This window comes from Cyanistes caeruleus, chromosome 3 (genome assembly GCF_971803275.1).
Source record: "Cyanistes caeruleus chromosome 3, bCyaCae1.hap1.1, whole genome shotgun sequence".
NCBI classification, from domain to species: Eukaryota; Metazoa; Chordata; class Aves; order Passeriformes; family Paridae; genus Cyanistes; species Cyanistes caeruleus.
The window spans coordinates 101,708,622-101,731,698 of NC_141703.1; the positions used below are offsets into that span (position 1 = coordinate 101,708,622).

General features: G+C 40.1%; 1 protein-coding gene across 9 annotated transcripts in view; it reads right to left on the reverse strand.

Moving 5' to 3' along the window:
• APP (amyloid beta precursor protein) overlaps nucleotides 1-23,077 on the reverse strand; it is a 233,010-nt gene that overhangs the window by 110,212 nt on the left and 99,721 nt on the right. For 8 of the 9 annotated variants that reach the window (XM_086883391.1, XM_086883392.1, XM_086883389.1 and 5 more), the window contains exon 4: nucleotides 617-729. In XM_086883391.1, coding sequence (XP_086739517.1) covers nucleotides 617-729 — 113 coding nt within the window. Of the gene's footprint in view, nucleotides 1-616; nucleotides 730-6,822; nucleotides 6,960-23,077 lie in introns of those variants that run through there. The other variant, XM_086883396.1, reaches the window with a different exon arrangement.

Sequence of the window (23,077 nt, forward strand, 5' to 3'; positions counted from 1 at the left end):
TTTTATTCATAAAACCTCTCTACATAAGGAAAAGAAGTCCAAAGCACATTAGCAATTTTAACACTAAGTTTATTTCTATTTTCAGTAAAGCACTGTTAAATTGTAAAAACTCTGTGCCTGCAAAATGTCTTTGGCTAGTCCTAGTTTGATCAGCTCTCCTACTCTTTTCTGCTGAATTTGACATAGTGCACTCTGTGAGGTCTGTTTGATCTATCCTGATTTGATACCTGATTGGTATTGGCATACCAATATCCATGATAAATAAGGGATAATATCTACCTGGGGAAATGATTCAAAGCAAATCCTAGGCATTTAGTTCCAGCACTAACACAGGAAAATGGAGGAAGAAGAAAACAGAGTTTGTGAGGAAATGTGAAGAAAAAATAGTGCTATGAAAGAGAGTCAATGTTCAAAGGCCAAGGTAAGCAGCCATGGATTCTATTGTGCTCTGACTTCCATTTCCTACCTTATAAAAAAACCCAAAATGCCATTCACTCACACATTTGAAAGCATTGCTATTTGTTTTCCCTGTCACTGCTATATTTAAAGTCATCCTCAGAAGAGTCACACAGCTTTAAAGAGGGAAGGCAGGACATTTTAAGACAGATGAATGTACCTCTTTAGCAACAGTATGCCAATGCAGGTGAGTTTCACACACATCCATTCTTTCCTGGTGAAGGAACTTGCACTTGTCTGGCACCAGAAGGGCATCACTCACAAATTCACCCACTGGAAGGGAAAAGAAAAAAAAATTAACACCCAAGAAATATTAATTTTGCTTCCAATATCTCATCCTGTTAAACCTATAGCTACTCCTAGCAGCTTTTGTGAATGAGTGGTAGGTTTGCAGAGAATGGAACAGTTTCTAGATGGTGCTTCAATTATGACCTTCTTCCAGCTTGCCATTGGAAAGAGGCTCTGGCCTTTCATCTCAGACACATTTGATTATGAAAACTTCAGCATAATACAACTTGAAGGACCCACTGCAGATATGTGGGATGCAACATGAATTCAGGAGTTGGCAGATCTAGTTCCAGGAAGGGGATTATGGTGGCAGGGAGGGACAACTACCTTTTGCATCTTAATAGCAGCAGGGAGAGGGTATGAAGTGTTCTGGAACACTTTGTTGTTCTATGTAAAACAAATGACACCAACACCTTGTTTCAAAGCATTTGAGAATACTTCCATTAATACAGTGCTAACAGCAACACAGTCAACCTTTTGTTGCTGCAGCCTCTTCATTGCATCCTCATTTCATCAGCCAGATGATTTTGGGTTAGCCCAGAAGGTTGATAAGCAAGTAGAGCTCATCAGCCAGGAAGCAAGATGATTCATGATCACCAGAATATCTGGTCAGATCGAAGTGGGTGAAGAGACTTTTTTCCCCCAAGGACATAAATGACCAAAGGGATTGTTCCACCTTCAGCAGCAGAACAAAAATTTACATGCTTATGAAATAAACACTGCTCACAGCATCAGTACTCAGAAACTCACGTGCTAAGTAAAATGATTTATTACACTAAAATCACTGTAATTCTGTACAATTCTGGAATTGCAATTAAATAACCCCAAACCCTCTCAAAGATATTTTTTGAAGGAAAATGACAGAGTACTTTAGAGAAGTGTATATACTGAACAGATACTGGATTGTGAAATCACATAACTCAGCTTGCATAAATCAACTCCCTAAAGCCCACTAGTTTACAGCCTACAAAAAACTACAGTCTGTGTTATATGGAAGAATCAAGATGGTCCAATGGCTACTAGGATGTAATGATAGGTTAATTGATCAAAATGAGTTTACTGTTGAGTAGAGAGTCATCTCGGGGAGCTGATGAAGTAGCACTTAAGGCTTACAATTAAAATGTCAGTTTAAAAAATAACCAACACCCAATGCTTAGGGAAAAAAGTAGAATTCAACAAATATATATACCTTTGCTGTATACCATACCAAGATGTGTATTTTGCACTAAATTCCTGGCTGTATTTCAGTGCCTTTAATCTGAAGCCCTTAAAGTCAATTAGTCAACTAGTAACTAGTAGCTAGTTTCTGTAACTCAATTAACTAGGAAAAAAAAAATTAATTATTTTTATCCTTCCCTAGCACACCCTAATGCCTGCAAATTAATAGAAGCATTTTCTAGAGGTGTCCAGAATAAACCTTGCAAGAATAGTAAGTACACTTTCTGGTAACTGTAAATACAAAATCTGCATTTTCATTTAACAAAGTGTCTGTTCCCAGTGGTGACACACACAAATCCTGCAGTGAAATTTGCATACATTTGCAACTTTTTTGGGGACCAGCCTGACATACACCTGAACTTTCCCAGAACACAAGTAATTGACAACTCTTAATGCTTTAATTTAGTCATGTGCCTGAGCAGTGGGCAAGCAGAGACTTTGCTGAAGACTCAAGAGTATGATGATTTCATGCAGAAATACAGTGTCCTGCACCTGGAGAAGAATAACCCTGGGCACCATTGCAGGCTGAGGGCCAACCTGCTGAAGAGAAGCTCTGCAGAGAGGGACCGGGGTCCTGGTGGACAACAAGTTGTCCCTGAACCAACAGTGCCCTGGGGACCAAGGAGGCCAATGTGATCCTGGGACACATTGGGAAGAGCACTGACAGCAGTTTGAAGGAAGTGATCATGCCCCTCTATTCAGCCATGGTAAGGTACATCTGGAGTGCTGTGTCCAGTTTTGGGCTCCTCAGTCCAAGAGAGACATGGAGCTCCTGGAGTGTGTCCAGCAGAGGCTGCAGAGATGATGAGGGGACTGGAGCATCTCTCTTGTGAGGAAGGGCTGAGGGAGCTGGGGCTGTTCAGCCTCAAGAGGAGATGACTGAGAGGGAACCTCATCAATGTCTGTCAGTGCCTGCAGGGAGGGGTCAGAGCATGGACCAGGCTCTTCTCACTGGTGCCCAGCAATGGGACAAGAGGCAACACGCAGAAACAGATGCCCAGGAAGTTCCATTTGAACATGAGAAAGAACTTCTTTCCTTTGCAGTGAGCAGGCACTGGAACAGATCACCCTGAGAGGGGGTGCAGAGTCTCCCTTACTAGAGATATTCCAGAACACATTTGTAAGAAAACATGCTCAGCTGCTCTGGAGGGATGCTGAGCACATTGGTGACTGAAGCACAGCTGCTGACAGTGGTAAGAAAGATTATAAAGTGAAGAATGCCATGGGTGGCTGCTTGCTGCAGAGTAATTGGTGGAAAGTTTTGGTGTTTCCTCAAGTAGGGAAGTCGGTTTTTTGAGATTCCAGGTCCCACCCTAAACTGACAGCAGCATGTCTAGCTAAAACAGGTCTACTGCAGTGGTATAAAAAGAGCCAGCCATAAGAAGTTGGAAGGTGCTGAAAGCCAAGGTAAGTTATAAAAGACTGCTTGATCCTGCATACAGAATAACAGAGGGAATTACTGCACTCCCCAAATGGAAGGACAGAATAACCAAAAAACTACTGGAAATTATTTGATCTACAGAAAAGTAAGTAAAATTCACATGAAGGAATAAGCTTGAAAAAAGAACAGTACCAGAAAACTCTTAAGAAATAGATCTGAAATATGAAAGGCTTAATGAGACCATTTTGTGAAGATTTACTAAGATTTTGTCAAGAACCCTGAGCAGAATTCTGGCCACAACCCAGTAGGAAAAAAAAAAATATCCATGAGGAACATAGGACAGTGGTACCTTCAAGGATAACAGCACTTTTACTCGAAAAAAATCCTGTGCCCTCAGAGGCTGCTGACACAGTACTGCCTAAGAGATGCAGTTATATCCCTGCCATTACATGCCACTGCCATTCTGTTTGCAAAACATCTTGTCTCTGTATAGCTTTGTACAGCAAGGTGCAGTGAAAGAAACTCAGAAATGTTCCTTAAAGCACTGACCACCTCAGCCTGAAAAGCAAGTGTGAGGGAACAGAGGTAAGAGTATCTTAACCTCCAAGTCCCTGAAAACTGTCATAAAAAACAAAACCTGAGATGTTCATAAATATTTCTTCTCCAAAACACGTAGAATTCTTTTCCTTCCACAATGAAGTGCACACATCCCTGTCAATTACTTAGGGTGACATATCGGGTGCAAGACATTGTAAAGGGCGCTTTGTTATTACTATTAGTCATTACTTTATTGCTTTGTATTATTCCATGCATAATAAAATTGGTGAGCCACTTGGTAGGAAATACAGTAAAGAGAGTTTGGCTGGTGCAAGAATTAAAAGGGGGAATTGTAGCAATGCATCTGAACAGCTTGGGCCATAGTGTGCTCCAGCCAAACCATCTGTACAATTTCTTATCAGACCCTCTGGAATTCCTCAAGGTTGCTGAGACATAAATTGTTCTAAAATAAGAAAGAAGAGGCTGAGAAACAGAGTAACAAGACCACAAGAACCAGATACCAGGGAGCAGCCAAACACCTGGACTGTGACCAATCATATATCCTGAGAAGTGCGTGCTGAATGCGTGGACAAAATAGAGGCACCAATCAAGAAATGTGTGATCAGCATGTGCAGTAGTTTTAGAATCTATAAATAAGTGTATAATGTAAACAATGAAGGGTTTCTGCATAATCATATTGGGTCATTGCTCAGAAGTCCTGAGCTCCTACATGCTGGTGACCCCAGCAGTGTGATATACTGTCGTGCTTATGAAGCAGACCAAGCCCTTTGAACTTTGAAGGGGGTCCTGTGGAGTGAAAAGGTGGGAGGCCCTGGTTGGAGACTACCATGGCTATCACGGTGGGGTGAGGAGTCCAGAGGACAGCTCCACACAGTCAGGAAGGAGTCTCCTGGGAGAAAAGCTCCAGCAAAAAAATGCAAATGCTGCAGCAGATACACCAGAAAAGGTGAGAAATGGGGGGCTGGAGACAACAGGAAGGGCTTTGTCAAAAGAAGAACAGGCCATGCTAAACATCCTCCAGCATATTCTCTCTAAGAGAGCAATTAAATATGATCCAGAAATCTTAAAAAGACTGTTAAAATGGGGTCAGGAGACAGGATTTTTTGCCACCCTCAGGAGTGTTTTTGAAACCCTCAAGTGGGAACAGCTGAGAGTAGTTCTCTGGGATGCCGTGAGTAATAGGTCAAAAGAAACCAAGAGACTTAGCACAGTGTGGGAGTCAATGTTTAAGGTGCTAATGCAGTTAAAAGCAGAAAGGACAGCTGCAGCAAGAGCAGCGGCTGCTTTAGAGCCAGACATCCTGTGGCTGCATTCCTGACATTTGCACGAGAATTCTTTTGAGGGGGAAGAACCTATTATACCCTCCCTACCTTCTGTGAAAAATGAGTTTCACGTATTTTTTAATACAGAATTTTAAAAGTTTAATAGAAAGACAATTAGGAGACAGAAATATAGGAAAATGTACAAAATACAGCTGGGTGACTCAGCATTCAGCCAAGGGCACACCTTACTAACAAAGGATTGTCCCTTAAAAACAGAACCCTACTACATATTAATAAACACTCATGCATGATTCAAACAATTCTCTTAAATTTTAGATGCTTCTTTGTTTAGTTTTTAACTTGCCCCCTTCCCAATAGATCAATCTTCTTGGCTCCGCTTTCACACTCCCTGATAACAGAGGTGCAATAAATTCCTCCCTTGGAGCACTGGTCACTGCTGTTTTCATCTGGATAAGATAATCTAATAATGCAGAGAGGTGTTTCTGACTATCTTTTTCAGTCTCTGAGTTATATAAACAAAAAGTAGTTTTTGCTTTTTTGGTATGGTATTGCCACACCACACCACACCACACCACACCATACCATACCTTAACATATATATGTATTATACCACTATTTCTAAGTTTCATCAATAACAGAAATAGAAGGAACTATAGTAATACAGCAAAGTTTTCCAACCTTATACATATAACGTTCATTTTAATATTTGTGAAAAGCCAATAATATAATTGTATCTATAACACTTCTGCACTTGAGTTACAAGCTCAAGAGGCAGTTCCAGACAGTAACAATGCAGAACAAAAGCCCACACCGACTCCACAACCCGCACCTGAACCAGAGAAAATGGAAGTAGATGTGCAGTTTCCTCCACCCGCCCTGGGATTACCACTGGCACGAGGTGCCCCGTGGTATCCCCTGAAAAGTTAACAACAGTAGCAGGGGGCAAGTCTTTGCCTGGCTACTCCATTTGCCGCCCGACTCGCTGCCTAGTCATCACAGCGGGCTTACAAATGCAGAGCGTGACTATTCAAGTGCAAAGGTTCATTCTGCTTTGAGGAAAAGTAATGCAGGTGGCAGGAGAAGACACACTTAGTTGAACTCAGAACTTCAATAGATCGACAAATAAAGGCAAGAAAAAAAGCCAAATCGCTGTGAATGGTGGAAGCAAGAAGGAGAGATGTGTTAGAAGAAAGGGATGTTTTTACTAAATTAAAGACTCTGATAAGACTAAATTCCCAAATCGAAGATTTACTACTCTGAGTGACTGAGAACTTCTCTGAGCTTTGGGGCTCTATTGGTGTTCGGCGTTTTGACCTTGCTACTGGAAGAGATGAAGTTCTGGCTGTTTTCCTTTGAACGTGACATGTAATTAATGAGATCTTGCCGAACTGCATAGCTAGCAATTTTATCTCTGGAATTTCTCCTGGGCAACAGCAAGTGCCATCTTTGAGCCACTGATGAGCTCATGCCACCTTCAGCCGCTTGTAATATTACACCAGAGGGGAGAGGGGGGGAAGGCAACCTCCATTGTACTCGTAGCCAGGGATATGGAGCCCACAAGTGATTCCCTCAACCCCACGCGTGAACTTAACGGCATCAGGAATAACAATCCTAAAAAAACCCAACAGCCCCACTAACCTTTTAACTGAAAATTCGAGTGAAAACCCAAGCGTCCCAGCCTCAAGCCATGGTGGCTATGCCAAGTTCTCTTACATCATTACTGAGCATTTCCATCCTAGAACAAAATGGCGGCGCCCAACAGGAAGTTGCAGTACAAGATGGTGGCCCCCTGTGCCAAGAATGCACGCTGCTGCAGATGGCATTTTTTAACCATCGAGAATGCAGCACCACCTTTGCTACTTCTATTATTGCAAGGAAAAGGGAAGATAAAAAGTTCTATACAGAAACATAGGCAGAAGAAACAAATCTACGGAATGCAGATCAACCGTAGCCAAAGAAAAAACCAAATTTATTCCCTCCAGATACCAGAAACTTTTCCAATTTTAAATCAAGTGCTCATTTAGAAAAAGCAATACTGCAAGCCCAATCAGCAGGAAGTCCAGAGGGAACATACACAAAAGTAAGACAAAGGATATTTGAGCCATTCATTTTATCCATAGATTGTCTCACACAAGCCATTGTCACAATTTGAACAGAAGCCATCAAAACATGCTTCAAATGTGGGAAGCCTGGAAATACAGGCAAATATTGCTCAGAGCCCACAAAAAATAAAAAGCAACCTAATCATTGTCTTACATGTAAAAAGGGAAGACACTATGTAAATCAGTTCCAATTTAAATATGACATAGATGTAAATCTTTTACTGGGAAAAGTCCTTGGTTATATAGCAACTAGTTCTCAGTATCCTATTCTCAAAGCTAGCTTTCATTTCTATTTCGATTCTAGGTTTCATATTTTCAGAATCTTTTGCTAAACAATCATATTCATCAAAAGGTTTCCCTGTTCCATCCTCCCCCAACAATTAACACTCATTTTCCACCTCATAAGCTTTTTTCTCTGCATCAACAGGTGGAAGAATTACCTTGGCTATCAAGATAACCTGTAGAAGGCCTCATGGTTTTTACTGATGCCAGTTGAAAAACTTCTAAAGCAGGCCTTACTTGGCAGGATAAAGGCAAATGGCTCAGTGAAATTCTTGAGGGGCCAGGAGATTCTTTAGTTTGAGTTACATGCTGTTATCAGAGTGTTTGAAAAATGACCAAAGGACCCCATTAACATTGTCTCTGATTCTCTCTATGTAGAGGGTGTTGTCAAGTGCAAGGAGTGAGCATTCCTGAAAGAGAGTCAAAATTGGCAGTTGTGGCAACTCTTTTTGCAACTATGGCCATTACTTAATTCTCGGCAACAGGAGTATTTTATTACCTATAAACAGAGTCATTCTGGATTGACTGAAAGCCTGGCCTTAAGAAATAAAGTCTGACCAACTGCTGGCACCACTTTGGATCTCAGCCTCACCCAACATTGATAAGTTTGGACAAGCCAGAACAGCAGGGATCATGAGTTTTTTCACCAAAGTGCCAAAGTTTTACACAAACAATTTGGAATTTCACTGCAGTATGCTCAAGGAATTGTCACAACTTTCCCACAATGCCAGGGCATGATGATTGAGTCCTGGAGTTACTACTCGCAGCCTGGGACCATTGCAGTTATGGCAAACCGATATGACTATTTATACCTCTTTTGGTTGCTTTAAACACATTCATGTAACCATAGATACTTTTCCTGCTATGGTCTGGGCCACTCCAATGATAAGAAAAGGGTCTCACTTTGTCATTCGACATTTGTGAGGCTGTGTCCTGGGTTTGCCTCAGGAAATCAAAACAAGTAATGGGCCAGGATATATAGCCCGACAGACCCAGGATTTCGTAGCTCGCTGGGGAGTGAAGCGTAGCACAGGTATTCTAGGTAACTCCACAGGGCAAGCTGTTATTGAAAGGACACATCAGGTAGTGAAAGGACTGCTTGATAAACAAAAAAATGGGGGAGGATGGGCTGAGCCCACAGAATAGAGTGCTGAAAGCAGTTTATGTTATGAATCATCTACAGTTAGAAGGTAATCATAGTGAACCACCAGCAATTACACATTACTCAGGCTTGCAGCAAGATTCTGAACTGGTACATCACCGACCAAAAGTCTGTTTTAAAAATCCTATGACAGGGTTATGGGAAAGACCTGCAGATTTATTAATGTGGGGCAGAGGATATGCTTGTATCATTACAGACAAAGGACCCCAATGGATACCAGAGAAATGGGTTCATCCCTGGCTTGAGAAGGATACTCTGATCCCTGGTATTACCAATGAACCAACAACCAGCGCTACCTGAAAATATCCACTGCCCTCAGAACTGTGAACACTTTTGCTATCCTTGGGTGAGATTAGAATGCGTGGGATGTGGATCAGATAAATGGTGTGAGTTTAGAGGAGGAAGTCTCTCAAGGTGTATAGTCTGCAGACATCAGCACACCCAAGAGTTCAATACCAGCGTGGTGTTATCCCAAGTGACAGGAATAACAGGTGATTCCCCTAAAATCTGTTAAGAAGTGCTGAGCTTGTTTGAGAAACAAGAGAATTGGGAAAGACTATTCAGTAGTATCATAATGGACTTTGGAAGCTCAAGCAAAACGAGAGGGAGAATAGGATTAAGGATATTGAATGTGGGAAAGGAATATTTATCCCTGGGGCTGAGGAGTTAGACCTGATCAGTGGGAACAAACAAAGTGAAGGTGGGAACAGACGAACCAAATAGACAGAATAGGAGAAGGACTCAAAGAGCAAGGGGCACAGTCAGTCTGGATTTTATCACTGATCTCATAAGGAAAGGTTTCTTTACCAATGATCAAGATGAAGAATAGTCTGAAATTAGAGGTGCAGGTTTTTGGGAGTCTTTCTCTGTTATTTGTGACATGTGGCAACATCTGCAGTGCAGAGGAAATTAACCCACCAGGATGGCATCGATGGGATATGTGGCTTATGTGGGCCAATGCTACTGGAGTGGATTCCTTTTGTTTATCCTTAGCCATGCCAGGAGATTCATTAGCATCCCAACAAGTAACTTTACTGGTTTTGCAACATGGGTAAAAGAGGACAGCCATATGTAGGAGCAAATAGATCAAGTGTGGAGAATCACTAGTGTAACATAACCAGAGGTAGTACAAAATTAGACACGTACAAAAAATTGGAGATTAAGCCAAATGGCAAAGGAAGCCAAAGGGCTTCCAAGCAGGTATGATAGGACAATCACTGAATTAAAGTGGATTACAGCCTCAAGAACTAGACCTGTTAGGATCAGTACCTGGAAATTACTGCTTGGTCGTTAACTACTTTCTAAATCCAAAATCAATTGATATGAGCAATGTTTTACTCCCACGTCCCACAAATAATAGTGTCATTCTTAATCCTAATTCTCCATGGTATAAGAATATGACTAAATATTGCCACAGTTGGACGTACCCTGGGAGTGCTGGTGCAAATGTGACTGTAAGAAAGCTTCCACCAGGTATCTTTCTAATCTGTGGGGACAGGGCATGGCTCTCAATTCCAAATAATTCATTTGGTGGACCTTGTTATTTAGGAAAATTGACCATGCTTGTCCCTAGGGTGGGTGAGATGCTGAATTAGACTATTTGGAGAGCGGGACATAGCAAGAGAGCTAAGAAAGCAATCACAGGTTTTTGACCCGACTGTAACAATAATGTACAGATTTGGGACACTCCAGCATAAGTAACAGCATCATTCCTTTCTCCAGGTGTTGCTGCTTCTCAAGCTTTGGCTACGCCTAATAAGTTGGAATGCTGGACAGACAAGCAATTAAACATAACTTCAGCTGTTTTAAATCAAATGCTCACTGATATAAATAGTATTAGACACAGCACACTGCAAAACAGAGCTGCTATAGATCTTTTGCTGTCAGCACATGGGCAGGGGTGTGAGGATTTTGAAGGAATGTGTTGTATGAACCTCTCTGACCATTCTGCATCCATTCACAGATGCAGGAAACTCAAACAACTACATGATAACATGAAGAAATTGACCGCGAATGACTGGGGTTCAGATGAATGGTTTAAGGGATGAGGAATAACTGGATGGTTGAAAGATATTGTAAAGGGCACTTTGTTATTACTATTAGTCATTACTATATTGCTGTGTATTATTCCATGCATAATAAAGTTGGTGAGCCACTTGGTAGAAAATACAGTAAAGAGAGTTTGGCTGGTGCAAGAAGAAAAAGGAGGAATTGTAGCAATGCATCTGAACAGCTTGGGCCATAGTGTGCTCCAGCCAAACCATCTGTACAGTTTCTTATCAGACCCCTCTGGAATTCCTCAAGGTTGCTGAGACATAAATTGTTCTAAAATAAGAAAGAAGAGGCTGAGAAACAAAAAAACAAGACCACAAGAACCAGATACCAGGGAGCAGCCAAACACCTGGACTGTGACCAATCATATATCCTGAGAAGTGCGTGCTGAATGCGTGGACAAAATAGAGGCACCAATCAAGAAATGTGTGATCAGCATGTGCAGTAGTTTTAGAATCTATAAATAAGTGTATAATGTAAACAATGAAGGGTTTCTGCGTAATTATATTGGTTTGTTGTTCAGAAATCCTGAGCTCCCGCATATGTGCATCACTAAAAGTCTTTATGCCAGCATCATCAGTCTAGTGCTGAGGTACTGTTAATTAAAAGAATCACAGATACTAAGAAAAAGCCTCAGGTGGTGTGAATTATTTTGCAGAAACACATTTTCTTCATAATTTTCAGGCTTTTCTTATATAAAGTACACTTTAATTTTTTTTATTTATTTTGCATCTCAAAATATTAATTGCCTCCTATATTGTAGTCTTAGGACTTTTCTGAAATTCCCTTTATTCCCTGTACTCATGTACTTAAGTTCTCTTCCAATTACACTTTTTTTTTTAATGAATGATGAGCTCCTGTACAGCTCTGTCAGGAAGGACAATAAATAGCAGAGCTTGGCATGATTCAAGTTAGGGGGAAACAGAAGAGCTTACTCACACATGCTAACTCTACAGTAGGAAAGGAATTCAGTTATTCAAGGCACTCTTCTCTGTACTCTTAGTTTTTAATGAAGCTGGTTTTCACAAATGTCAAGACTGAACAAAGACAGAAGCTTTTTAAAAATAAAAACTTTTCTAAGAACCTTTACAGAAATTACTAGCAAAACTATATACCATGATTTGATGAAGATGACTGATACTGTAGGTCCCATTTCAGTGCCCTTTCTTATATTTAAACATAAACACTAAATAAAACTTAGTGGTATTTCTAAATAGCAGATACATTCCAAACCTCCAAGAGTCTTGTATTTGTGCATGTTTTTCCCCTCCAACTGCCTTCAGGTTTTCACAAGCTTAAATTGTGTCTGAATTTCAAAATATATTAGGCTTCATAAATGCTACCAAATGCACAAATTTTAACACTCTGGCTATTAAGATCACATTCCACTACTGCTAAGCTGCACAAAGAGTTGCACACCAGCTGCCAGCGTTCCTGCTCCCCCTCTTCACAGCAGGCAGGTGACATGTTTTGCAGCAAGACCTGCAAAATGCAAATCTCCAACCATTTTAAAATTCAGTATTTAAAATAAGTATCCTCTGTCTGAAGGGATACTTAATGCACTTCACTATGTAATATGTACTTGGAAAATGGGCTCTGAAATGGCAACAACATCCAGTGAGAAGCAATTTGGATTAATGAATTCTTTAATACCTTATGTATTCATACCAGTGACTTGCTATTGACACCAATCAAACAGAAAGATGGCATAAAAAAAAATGCTTGGAAATAATTCAGTACAACTGGGATGAGTAATCCTGCTGTGCTTTGCATTATTAAATGATGAGATGCTTCTTATGGGCAATTCTTGGTAATTGGAGTAGAGCATCTGGTGTTAGGAGTAAGACTAGAGAAGGGCCTGCTAGTCATTGATGTCTGGAGGGAGAATTGACCATAGATAGGTGGAAAGAATGAAAATACTACAGACATTTAAGGTTTGGTCATCAAAAGCCATTTCAAATTGCTTCAATTTCAATTTACATTTTACACAAGGACATACTTACTTCAGCAAGATTTAATTTCTGTTCCCCTGTTCTCTCTTCCCAAACACCTTCATATGGCTTTTTTTAAAATAAAAATTTGTATTCCTTCTACTTCATTAGTAATTTATTCCAGTTGTTTCTCTCCTTCTCTCTCTTCTGACAAAGAACAGAAATTAGTACAAAATCTAGTTCGGTCAGTAAATGTTTCTGCAATACAATCTTGTGCAAAGGCTATCATGAGTGAACAAGTAACCCTATAAGCAGCATTTGAAATAAATAACTAGCTAAGCAGCAGCTGAAGATTAACTTTGCAGATGTACTTCTGTTGATTATTAACACTCTACGCAATCACTTCCTGTAACACTGCTGAATCCTGACCAAACTTTCACCGCAATTGTTACAACTCATGGGAGAAAGACTATGCCATATTACCAGTCACATGGGAAAACAAGAAACTCCTTTAAGGCTTTGAAAAGTTTACAAGCTATCAAATTAACAATTACCTGGAAAACATTACTTTGTTCTACGCTAAGCAAAGCCTTTACCCATCTCGTAGGAAGGATGGCAGTGTGGTCTGTCAGCTGGGCCAGGAGGCAGCTGGCTTGGGGCAGCATGGGAGAAAGAGAAGAGACTATTTGATGTGTTGCTTAAGGAAGATAAAAGCAGTAGCCACACAGACTGAATGCAATGTCACAATCAGCATTCAACCACTTACACTTTTTAGAAATAAAATAGTAATTATTAGCAATAGACAGCTGATAAACACTGGCATTTCTTCATGTCAAGGACAGTTCTGAATGGTTAGTAAGCCAGGTTTTAAGTATTAGGGCAATGGAGAACTTCTTGAAACTTGCCTGTGGCTACCATATACTGGTTTACCAAAAAACACCTTCATGGTTAGAAGTTTTAAGTTCTCTAATTTATAAACCAGACTAAAATACAAGGTTTAAAGCAAAACCTGACTGAGTTACATATTCTAAGATACAGAGTCTGAGGTAGCTTTTCCTGACATCTGGAAAATGCAGAAGCTGCAACCACATTACAAGAACAATGCTTTGGGCAATTACAGGCCAGTCTGTCTCACTTCATTTTCTGGGAAAATCATTATCCAAGTCCTACTGAAAGCCATTTCTAGGCACATGGAGATGATGATGATTAGCAATAGCCAAAACAGATCTAACAATGGTAAATTGTGCTTGATCAACCTAACTTGCCTTCTAGGATAGAACAGCAAAATTGGTGACTAAGAACAGAGCAGTAGATACCATCCACCTTAACTTTGGCAAGGTATGCAACACCATCTCCCTCTTGCAACATCTTTGTATCCAAGCTGGAATGTTACGGTTTTCATGGATACAGTCCTACTCGGGTGAGAAACTGTGCTGTGGAGCTCTATGGGTAATGGCTCCTGGCTGTACTCATGGCCATACTCTGTCTGGAAATAAAAACACCACACCTCAGGACTTCTTTTTGGCACTGGCTTTGTTTAGTGTATTCTATCAATGAGGAGAAGACAGGCTGCCTGATGAGGAAGACAGTACATTAGTTTAATTACCTGCCTCATTGGGTATGCAAATTTTTTGGACCCACTCCAGTTATTACAGAATAGTTTCTAAAAGAAGCACAATGCAAATACAATTTCTGGCTTCTATCATTAAACACACCAAGAGAGGAAATGGGACAGGACTCCAACTCCCCCATCTTCAAGGGTAGTATGTGAAAGTTGTAACTAATGATGGGACTGAATTCCTCCGAATAACTAAGAAACAAAAGCTCTGGGTTGTCACCAACCCTCTCATGAGCACATCCAATAATACAGAAGTCAGTGTAACATGCTTCCTGCATTCAGTGAAAGTCAACAATTTTTGTAAATGTGCAATGCCACATAAATATTTAATATAAATATAACTACCAACAAAAAAACTCACCCTCTTTATAACAAAGCTGCTCCTCTCCAGTTCTCATTGTAAGAATTAACTCAGTGAACACAACAGTAGTTACCGAGAGCTGGTAGAAGACATTCATATTTTTATCAAGTGATTAATTCCAACCTGTTTCATATTTTTTTGTTTGTTGTAAATGAGTCATTATGAACAGAAGCCAAGTCAGAATTAACATGTAAGGTCACGTTCTGTTGAGAACTGAATCCTGCCCTTAAGGAATAATATAAACAATATGCTCCATACAAATACTGAGTTATATATAATAATATTTCCTATTTGCATGGACTTTATGCTCAAACACTGTATAGTGTCTTACTCTAATCCCCAGTATCATAATGAAGATTTTTTTTTTAATTCACAAATCTTGTATCACATCAACAGATAAAAAATAATTGAGAGAGTAAATGGATTTTAGACTAAGGTGAGTAACAATAAAGAATACATGAAACTCTAAAAGAACACGAAATATATCATATTGTAGGCCTACAGTAAGGATGACCAAATAAGATGGAATACATCAAGATTAACCACTGAAGTGGAACATTTTGTAATATATCTAAAAGGTCTACAAAAGCTCATTTTTATAATGAAATCCTTTACAGATTTCTGCCCCTAGTCAAAAGTGTCTAGTTGCTCTCCAGGGCAGTTGCCACAGCACCAAGGTTGACAGAGCTCAAGTGTTCAGACAATACTCTTGAGCATGTGGTGGGATTGTTTGGGCTGTTTTGTGCAAGGCTTAGAAGTTGGACTCACTGATCCTGACAGGACCTTCCAACTCAGGATATTCTATGATTATAGGACAGGGTGTTCCTGTATTAAGCAACACATAAAATCTCTGTCAAGTGGATCCAGACAACAGGAGCTCATCATGAATAGTTTGTAATCTTCCAACAGATTAAGAGCATTCACATTTAAAAGATAATGACTTGACAAAATAACAGATATTAAAAAATCATGTCCTAGGTTTAATTATAATAAAAAGAAATAAAAACGTATCACATGTAAGACCAACTCAATTAGGAACAGCTAAATCTAAGAAAAAACTCAGCCTCCTTCAAACCACTGAGGCTCAGACTTCCTAAGACACTGGTTATATATTCACCTGAGTACCTTCTAGTAAAAGAAGTAAAAGCCAATATTACTTCACAGTCAGCATTATTTTATGTTACCAAAAGTACCTTTGATATCAAGTAGTTAAGATTCAATTTTCTGTTGACCTAGTTGCAATGACAAAATAGAAAAACAGGGTAATTTAAATATTTTATACATCAAGAACTCATTAACAAAGCCACTGGGAGTTAAAAATCAAATACCGTAATTCAAGAAGTAAACAGCTTCTATTAATCATGATCCTCATTCATTATCCCTAATACAGTTTTTTGCTGTCTTTCAGTATTTTAAACTGAACAATCAGGAAGCATTTTTAATGGCTGGCTTAAGTACATCAACTTGGCTACAGAACTAACAACTCTTAAAATACAACTCTTACCTATTAATTCTGTGGATTTTATGTACACACAGATTCACTAGGAAACAACAGAAAGGAGCTTAAGAAGAAAGATTCTACTAAAGTTGTTTTTCTTTTTTGAAGCACATTCATATGTTCTAAAAAGGACTTTGTATTAGCTTCAGTTTCACATATTTAAATGGAACAAATTTCCCTTTAAGTTCCTTAGTGATCATTAAGAAAGTTTCCATGGGATTCTGAACATACAGAAACACCCTAATATTACTTCTCATCTTGAAGGTCAACAAGAAACTTCAAAATGTCAGAATAAAGTTTAAATCCAAAAAATGTAGAACTGCATATACATGGATTAATATAGATGCAATCACTGACTAGGAAAGATTATACTGCAATCCTTCAAGCTAACAGAGTATTAAAACTATTTGGTTGATTTTAACAAGGAGGCTGTAGGTATCATTAAGGTGTGACTTCACATTGTTCAGTCCCAGGCCCAGCAGCATTCCCATGAAATGACAAGCTGGAATTTGGGGCAGGCATGATCTATGTATAAACAGATCAAGTCTAGGAAGTTTAAAGCCAAACTGGCTATGGACAACTGCTCTGCAGAACCAATTTTTCCTTTCTATCATTTTGTGACTGCCCTACACAGGCATTTTTCCTCACTTTTAGCCTAATGAAGGCAAAAGAGAAGAAGAGTCCCTTTCAAATAAACCAATGCAAGTCTTCTCATGGAGAATAAATAAATAAATGCAAGCACAGGATTAAAAAAAATTCCCAAACAATCCCATCAAATGCTTGCTTTGGCAAGTTAATGAATTACCACCCCTCAGTACTATCATTGTTCTTTCTTTAGCTTCCTGTAGCTATAGGGAAGTAACCTACAGAAACTTGTGACACTGCCTGTGCTAACAGGCAAAGACTGGCAGGCAGATAATGGTGGTAGGAAGGAAATAAGCTCACTCTGGAGAGGCCAGAATACCTATCCATCAGCAGTTCCCCAGCTTCCTGGGGCCAAACTGGTGGCTCCTCAGAACATCCACTCCAATCCCAACCACTTATTCCCTGCCTGACCTTCACACAGGTTTCCAAGCACAAAAAACTCACACACAGTCAAAATGGTTCCTTAAAACACACACACTACTGTTCCACTTGTTTTGGCAGAAGACCTGGATAGAGGACTGATAGCTGTACAGAACTTGGCTCTCAGTTTTCAGTGCTGCTGACAAACCACGTGGTCAACTTAAAAGAGCTTTAAGAGAAGTAAACTTAAAAAAAACCCAAAAAACCAAAACAAAACCCTGAAGAAGTCACAGCCAAAAAATGTTACTGAATGTATGAATTGATGGAATTTGGAATGGATGGAATTCTGTTAAAAAAAGAGCCCCAAAACACCAAGTACACCTGCATGAGAAAGTTCTTAGGTTACTGTTGCTACTCATCTCATGACAAGAATATTATATGTATATATATATATATATATATATATATATATATATATATATATATAGCATAATCATTCTCAATTTATATTTTCCATTGCAGAAGTTTTTTGCCAGAACCTAAGTCCCCACATTTCAATACAAAATGCCTCCAGCTACACAGCCTTTCTTAGCATCAACCACAAGTGTAAGCTTTCATGTAAAAGCGAGAGGAACCTACAGGGAATTTCTGATTGCTTGACAAAGATGCCTGCGCAAGTAAGGGAGACTGGAAGTGTTGAAGGATGTTTGACCTCAAATTCCAGTTCAACTTCCAAAGATTTTGGATGTTCAGCTTGCAGAGATTTTGGATGTTTAGACAAGCATGAACAGCTCTTCTCCCAGGCACACACCGAGCACCACAATCCATCCAGTGGGAAGGCAGCTGGTGTCGTCCCATCACAGCCCTGCAGCCATTGAATCCCAGCCTGTCCTTTGATGAGTATACTGCAAAGTCCACATCTGGTCAATGTGAGGCCAGTCCTCTCCTATCTCCTGATGTTGTCAGTAGTGAAGTCTGATGAGTGAACATGCTAAAATTAAGCAACTTCCAGTACTTGGAACACAGCTCCGTTATGTTGCCATGCCTCCTCTTGCCAGTGTGGACAATTTATCCTTTGAGAGCAGATAAACACTGAGGCACTGCACTGTCACATCCTAAGTACCAGCTTTATCTTTGCCTGAAGGGCAATGTGCCCTAAATGAGAAATCCTTGACTGAAAATTAACCAAGATCTTCCCCACACTTACTGAAAGTCAAGGCTACAGATGAGCTCTCTGATACAAACCTTGCCCAAAACCCAGGCTATCCATTCAAGATGAGAATGTAAAAGCATATTTATAAACAAAGAACGGTCTCTTCCTGCTCTTCATGCAGTAATTACAGTCACAGCCAGCAGGAGCACTGGCAGACTCCTGGTGGGCAGTGTAGGTTCAGTGATTCCCCCGCAGCTGCAGAGGGTGCTCCGGTCAGAGTTCTGGGATCACGCAGTTAACAGTGACTGGGCCGAGACAGGAAGGCAGAGGAAAAAGGTTTTGCTTTATAAACCCCCAGGGGTAGCCGATGCTGGTGCCTCAGCAGGACCTTTGGACACAGCAGGAATGGAATGGCAGGAATGAGTAAAATCATGGGTGGTAGATGAGATGTACCAAAACCTCCATAGCTGTAGCTGTAGCTGTAGTGGGGACATCACAGAAGGCAGGGGATGCAGGGGTTACAGTGCAGTAGAAAATCCTGAGCAGTGCTGAATAAACAGCGGGGTGCAGAGAGGCTCCCTTGAGGAAGCGGGGTGGGGAGAGAAGGGGCTTGGGGATCCTGGGGAACCCTGTAGCACCTGAGCAGATGGTTATTAACACCCTGTTTGGTGTTAAGAAGGTTCCAGTACAACAGCTGCTCTTGTGAGCAGAGCCCCACTCACAGTAGGACAGCAGCAGGACACAGAACCCTGCAGTGGTGATGGATTCTCCCCACAGCCACCGCAGCCTCTCTCCCCTCTGAATGCTGAGAGCACAGGAGAGCTAGGAGCCCTTTTCCCCAGCCCAAACCTCGTGATATCTCTGCCCTTCTCAGAAAAATCCACAGGTAAAAAAAAAAAGAGTAGCCAGCTGCACCCTTCCCCTCAGCTGCAGCATCTTTTTTTGTCCCTCTTAAGTACCTGGGCGTTACTGTCCCCTAGCAGCACATATGGGAAGAAATTCCCTGGGAGAAAGAAACTTAGGAGAAAGAATCCTGAATCCCAACACTGACCAGCACTCTAATAAAAAAAACCTACTATATATACTGCTAGCTATATTACACACATTGATTTTTAAATATATTTTTATTATTTTTATATTTTACTTTATTTCTATTTTTATATTATATATTTATTTTAAAATTATTTTTGCTATGGTTAACAAATTATTAACTATTTTACACTGATCCTTAAAAGCACATATTTCCTGAAAACTAATTCTGATGTTTTAGTGAAAGTGTTGTGTCATAAAAAAAAAAAAAAAATACAAGATCTAGATGCCACTTAAATTCAGTGATCAAGCTTAAATGAAATGCCACCTCTAAATTACATGGGTAATATTAGTATCAAATACTGTTGAAAACCATAGAAAACACAACACAGATATACACAACTCAAGTGCACAATAACAGTGTTTGTTCAGCAGCTGCAGATACCCTGGAAGTGTTGCTGAATTGTGTTTCACACAGTGAGCAGTGATTCAGCAATTCTCAGACCCAAGGGGACTCTAGATGCACTAACAGAGATACACAATGATAAAAACAATGAACCATGCACAGTGTTCCCAAGTGTCATAAATACATATTATAATACCAGCTTTTTGCAAAATATTGAAATTGGTATTATATACAATGTTAAAGAAGCTTTGCTATAGTTTTTATTTCTATTAACTAAACTTAGACATAGTAATGAAATAGCTGATATAGTTCTGCTTGTGAACTGCCTGCTTGGTTGGGATAACATCCAATGAATCTATGATGAAGACCCCTGCTACCGAAATGCCAACTATCAGCACCTACTGTCTGAAGAAAGTATGGACCAAAACCCAAACTGGAGGTGAAAATAAGAATGGACAAAAACCACAGCCAAGGAATGTGCATGCTCTAAAAAGGTGGTCCTGAGGAGGAGTCATACTAAACAGTTCTTAGAGTATGTAAACTAGTGTGAGGAAAGGTTTAAATATGTATAATTGTTTATGAATATGCAACAGAAAAGGTATATAAAGGGTGTCTCTGGATTGGCAGATGTGCTCTTGGCAGAATGCCAAGCACCCAGCTGTTAAACTTTGCTTTATTATCTTTGTCTCTTATTGTCCTTTATTAAATTTTAATTTTACCAGGGAAGTGAACCTTGTTTTTCACACAAGCAATCCATCTGCTTCTGCACAAAGCAACAGTTCAGTGAGAACACTGCCTTGCTGGTGATGTGGATGTGGGACAGAGGACAGTGCAGGCTCCGACAAGGAATGACAGGTCACAGGCCCAATCCACTGTTTTAAGACTTTGGAAATGCAGCAGTTTCAACACCATGATTCACAATCAAGATTCTCCTTTCCACAGTGCCCATCACTGTGGTTTTTTTTCCCCCCCTGGATTTCAGAGCTCAAAGCATTATTATTCCAAAGTTTTCCTGAATTGTTCATTTTAATGTTGGACTTAATGCTTAAGAAGAATCACAATGTCAGCACTTATAAGAGACCAATAATGCTGTTTAATCCTGTCTACAAGATAATGGACTTGAAATAAAGACTAAGGAAATCTTCAACCAATGTTATAAGCCACAAGCAGGATATAAATAAGGGAGAAGAAAAAATACCTTAAAGTGAGGTTTTTGTTAGGGGCTTGTTTTAAAAAAATAATTAAATGCAACTATAAGGAAACATGGAATCACATTTTTCACTGAAAAAGGGAAAATTAAAGACCATTTAAAACATTAATCAGAAGCCACCAAAGGGGAAATAACCATGTTTGTTATACAACTTGACATCATCTTAGTTAAGCTTTAAGTAGAGTATCTTGCAGCAGTCAGGTCATCTAACAAACAGAGCATCAGAATCTTCCTCCAACACAAATAAAGCAACATGACAAACAACACTCTGTCTGTAAGACTCTATCTAGAATACTTAAACAAACTAAATTTTACTACAGCTTGCTGAAAAATAAAATAGAAACTAATCTGAGGTCATTATAGTTTTCTTTACATTTGATTAAATGCTGACACACACGCTAACACCTTAACACCCAGAACCCAGAGCATTTTTTGCTGTGACAGAAAGATAGTTTTCCTTTGTCTTAAATTTTCCTGTGGTTTAAGCTGGCAGGCAGCTGAACTCCAACATGGCTGCTTCCTCACTCATTCCCTGCACTGTCCCCCTCCCCATGGAATGTGGGAGAAAACTGGGGGGAGAAAAAAAGTAAGAGATAAAGACAGCCTAACAAGATAGAAATGGAAGTGAGGAGAAATACTACTACTAAAAATAAGAAATTACTAGTAGTATTATTGTAGTATAATAATAGTATATTGTAGTACAAAAGAAGCTTGCACTGACCACCCACCACCTGATGCCCAGACAGCTCCCAAGCAGAGTCCATGGCCAGCTTTCTCCATGGTTTATATATTGAGTATGCCATGATATGGCATGGAATATGCCTTTGGTCACTGGGATCAGCTGCCTTTGCTGTTTCTGCCCAGTTTCTCACTGGAAGGGTGAGAGGCAGAAACACTCCTTGACCAATTGCAAATACTCCTCAGCAACAACTAAACCATAAGTGTGTTACCAACATTATTTCCACCCTAAATCCTCAACACATCACTCTAGCTATTTCTGTCCCTGCTAAAACTAGAACAGGGGTCCTTTGCCATCATGCTGGAACAGACTGATCTCATTACTTCCAGAAAGGATCAAAGAATCCTTATCTGCTTGCTCAGGTATCACTGAGTGAGGTGTTCAAAAAGATGGCAATAGATGCATAGCAGAGCTGATGAAGATCTGGGAAGTGGACACAAACAAAACTGGCTTGGGTAGCAGATGCTGACAGGAAGAAGAACGTGCTGAGAGGAAAAGGCAGATGTCAAGGTAAGAAGAGGATTACTCAGAAGAAATAGGGAGGTGAAGAAACATCATTGCCTGGGAGACTTGAGTGGAATGGTGATGGTCAAGACAGTAGCATCTGGTGAGCCAAAGAACAGAGCAAGGCTGGAAAACCTGGAGCAAGTGGATCTGTAAGAAGAGCCAGACAGGGGCAGCACTCTCAGAGATACAGAAAGGCAGGAGAGAAGAAGGTTAGAAGGGGAAGGAGTAATTAGTCTGATCACAAGCACTCTGATATGGCAGAGGCAGCCACCTAAGCATGACAATGCCTATCTCAGACCACAAAACATTTTAGCTCAAGTATTCAAAAGCAGGTCAACACTGCATCACAAAAGGGCATAAGGTGTATGCAGACCAGCATGCAGCAGTATTTCCCCCCAAGACCCCATTTCACCACAACTTCTACAGACGCAAGACTAGGTCCCTAACACCTTATGAGTTATCTTGTAGTGAACTGTTGGGTTTTAAAACTTTGCAGGCTCTCAGCATCCAAAAGACACTGTGGCTGATGGATGAGGAGCTCACATACACATTGTGCAGCAGAATTTATAACTACTCAATTATTTCTGTTTGCTTGAAACCTAAAGCCTGCAAGTTTAATTTGATAATCTGAGGTCTTCTCATGAAATACAGGATGAATGACCATTCCCCAACCATCCTCTCCAAGCTACTCATGAGTTTGCAAAGTGCTGTCAGATCCTCCAGTCATCTTCCTTTCCATACTGGAAAGATCTAATCTACTGGGTCATATTTTTTATGGGAGCCATGTCATATTTTAAGCACTCCCCATCACTCTTAACTCTTCAATTTCCACTCTGCA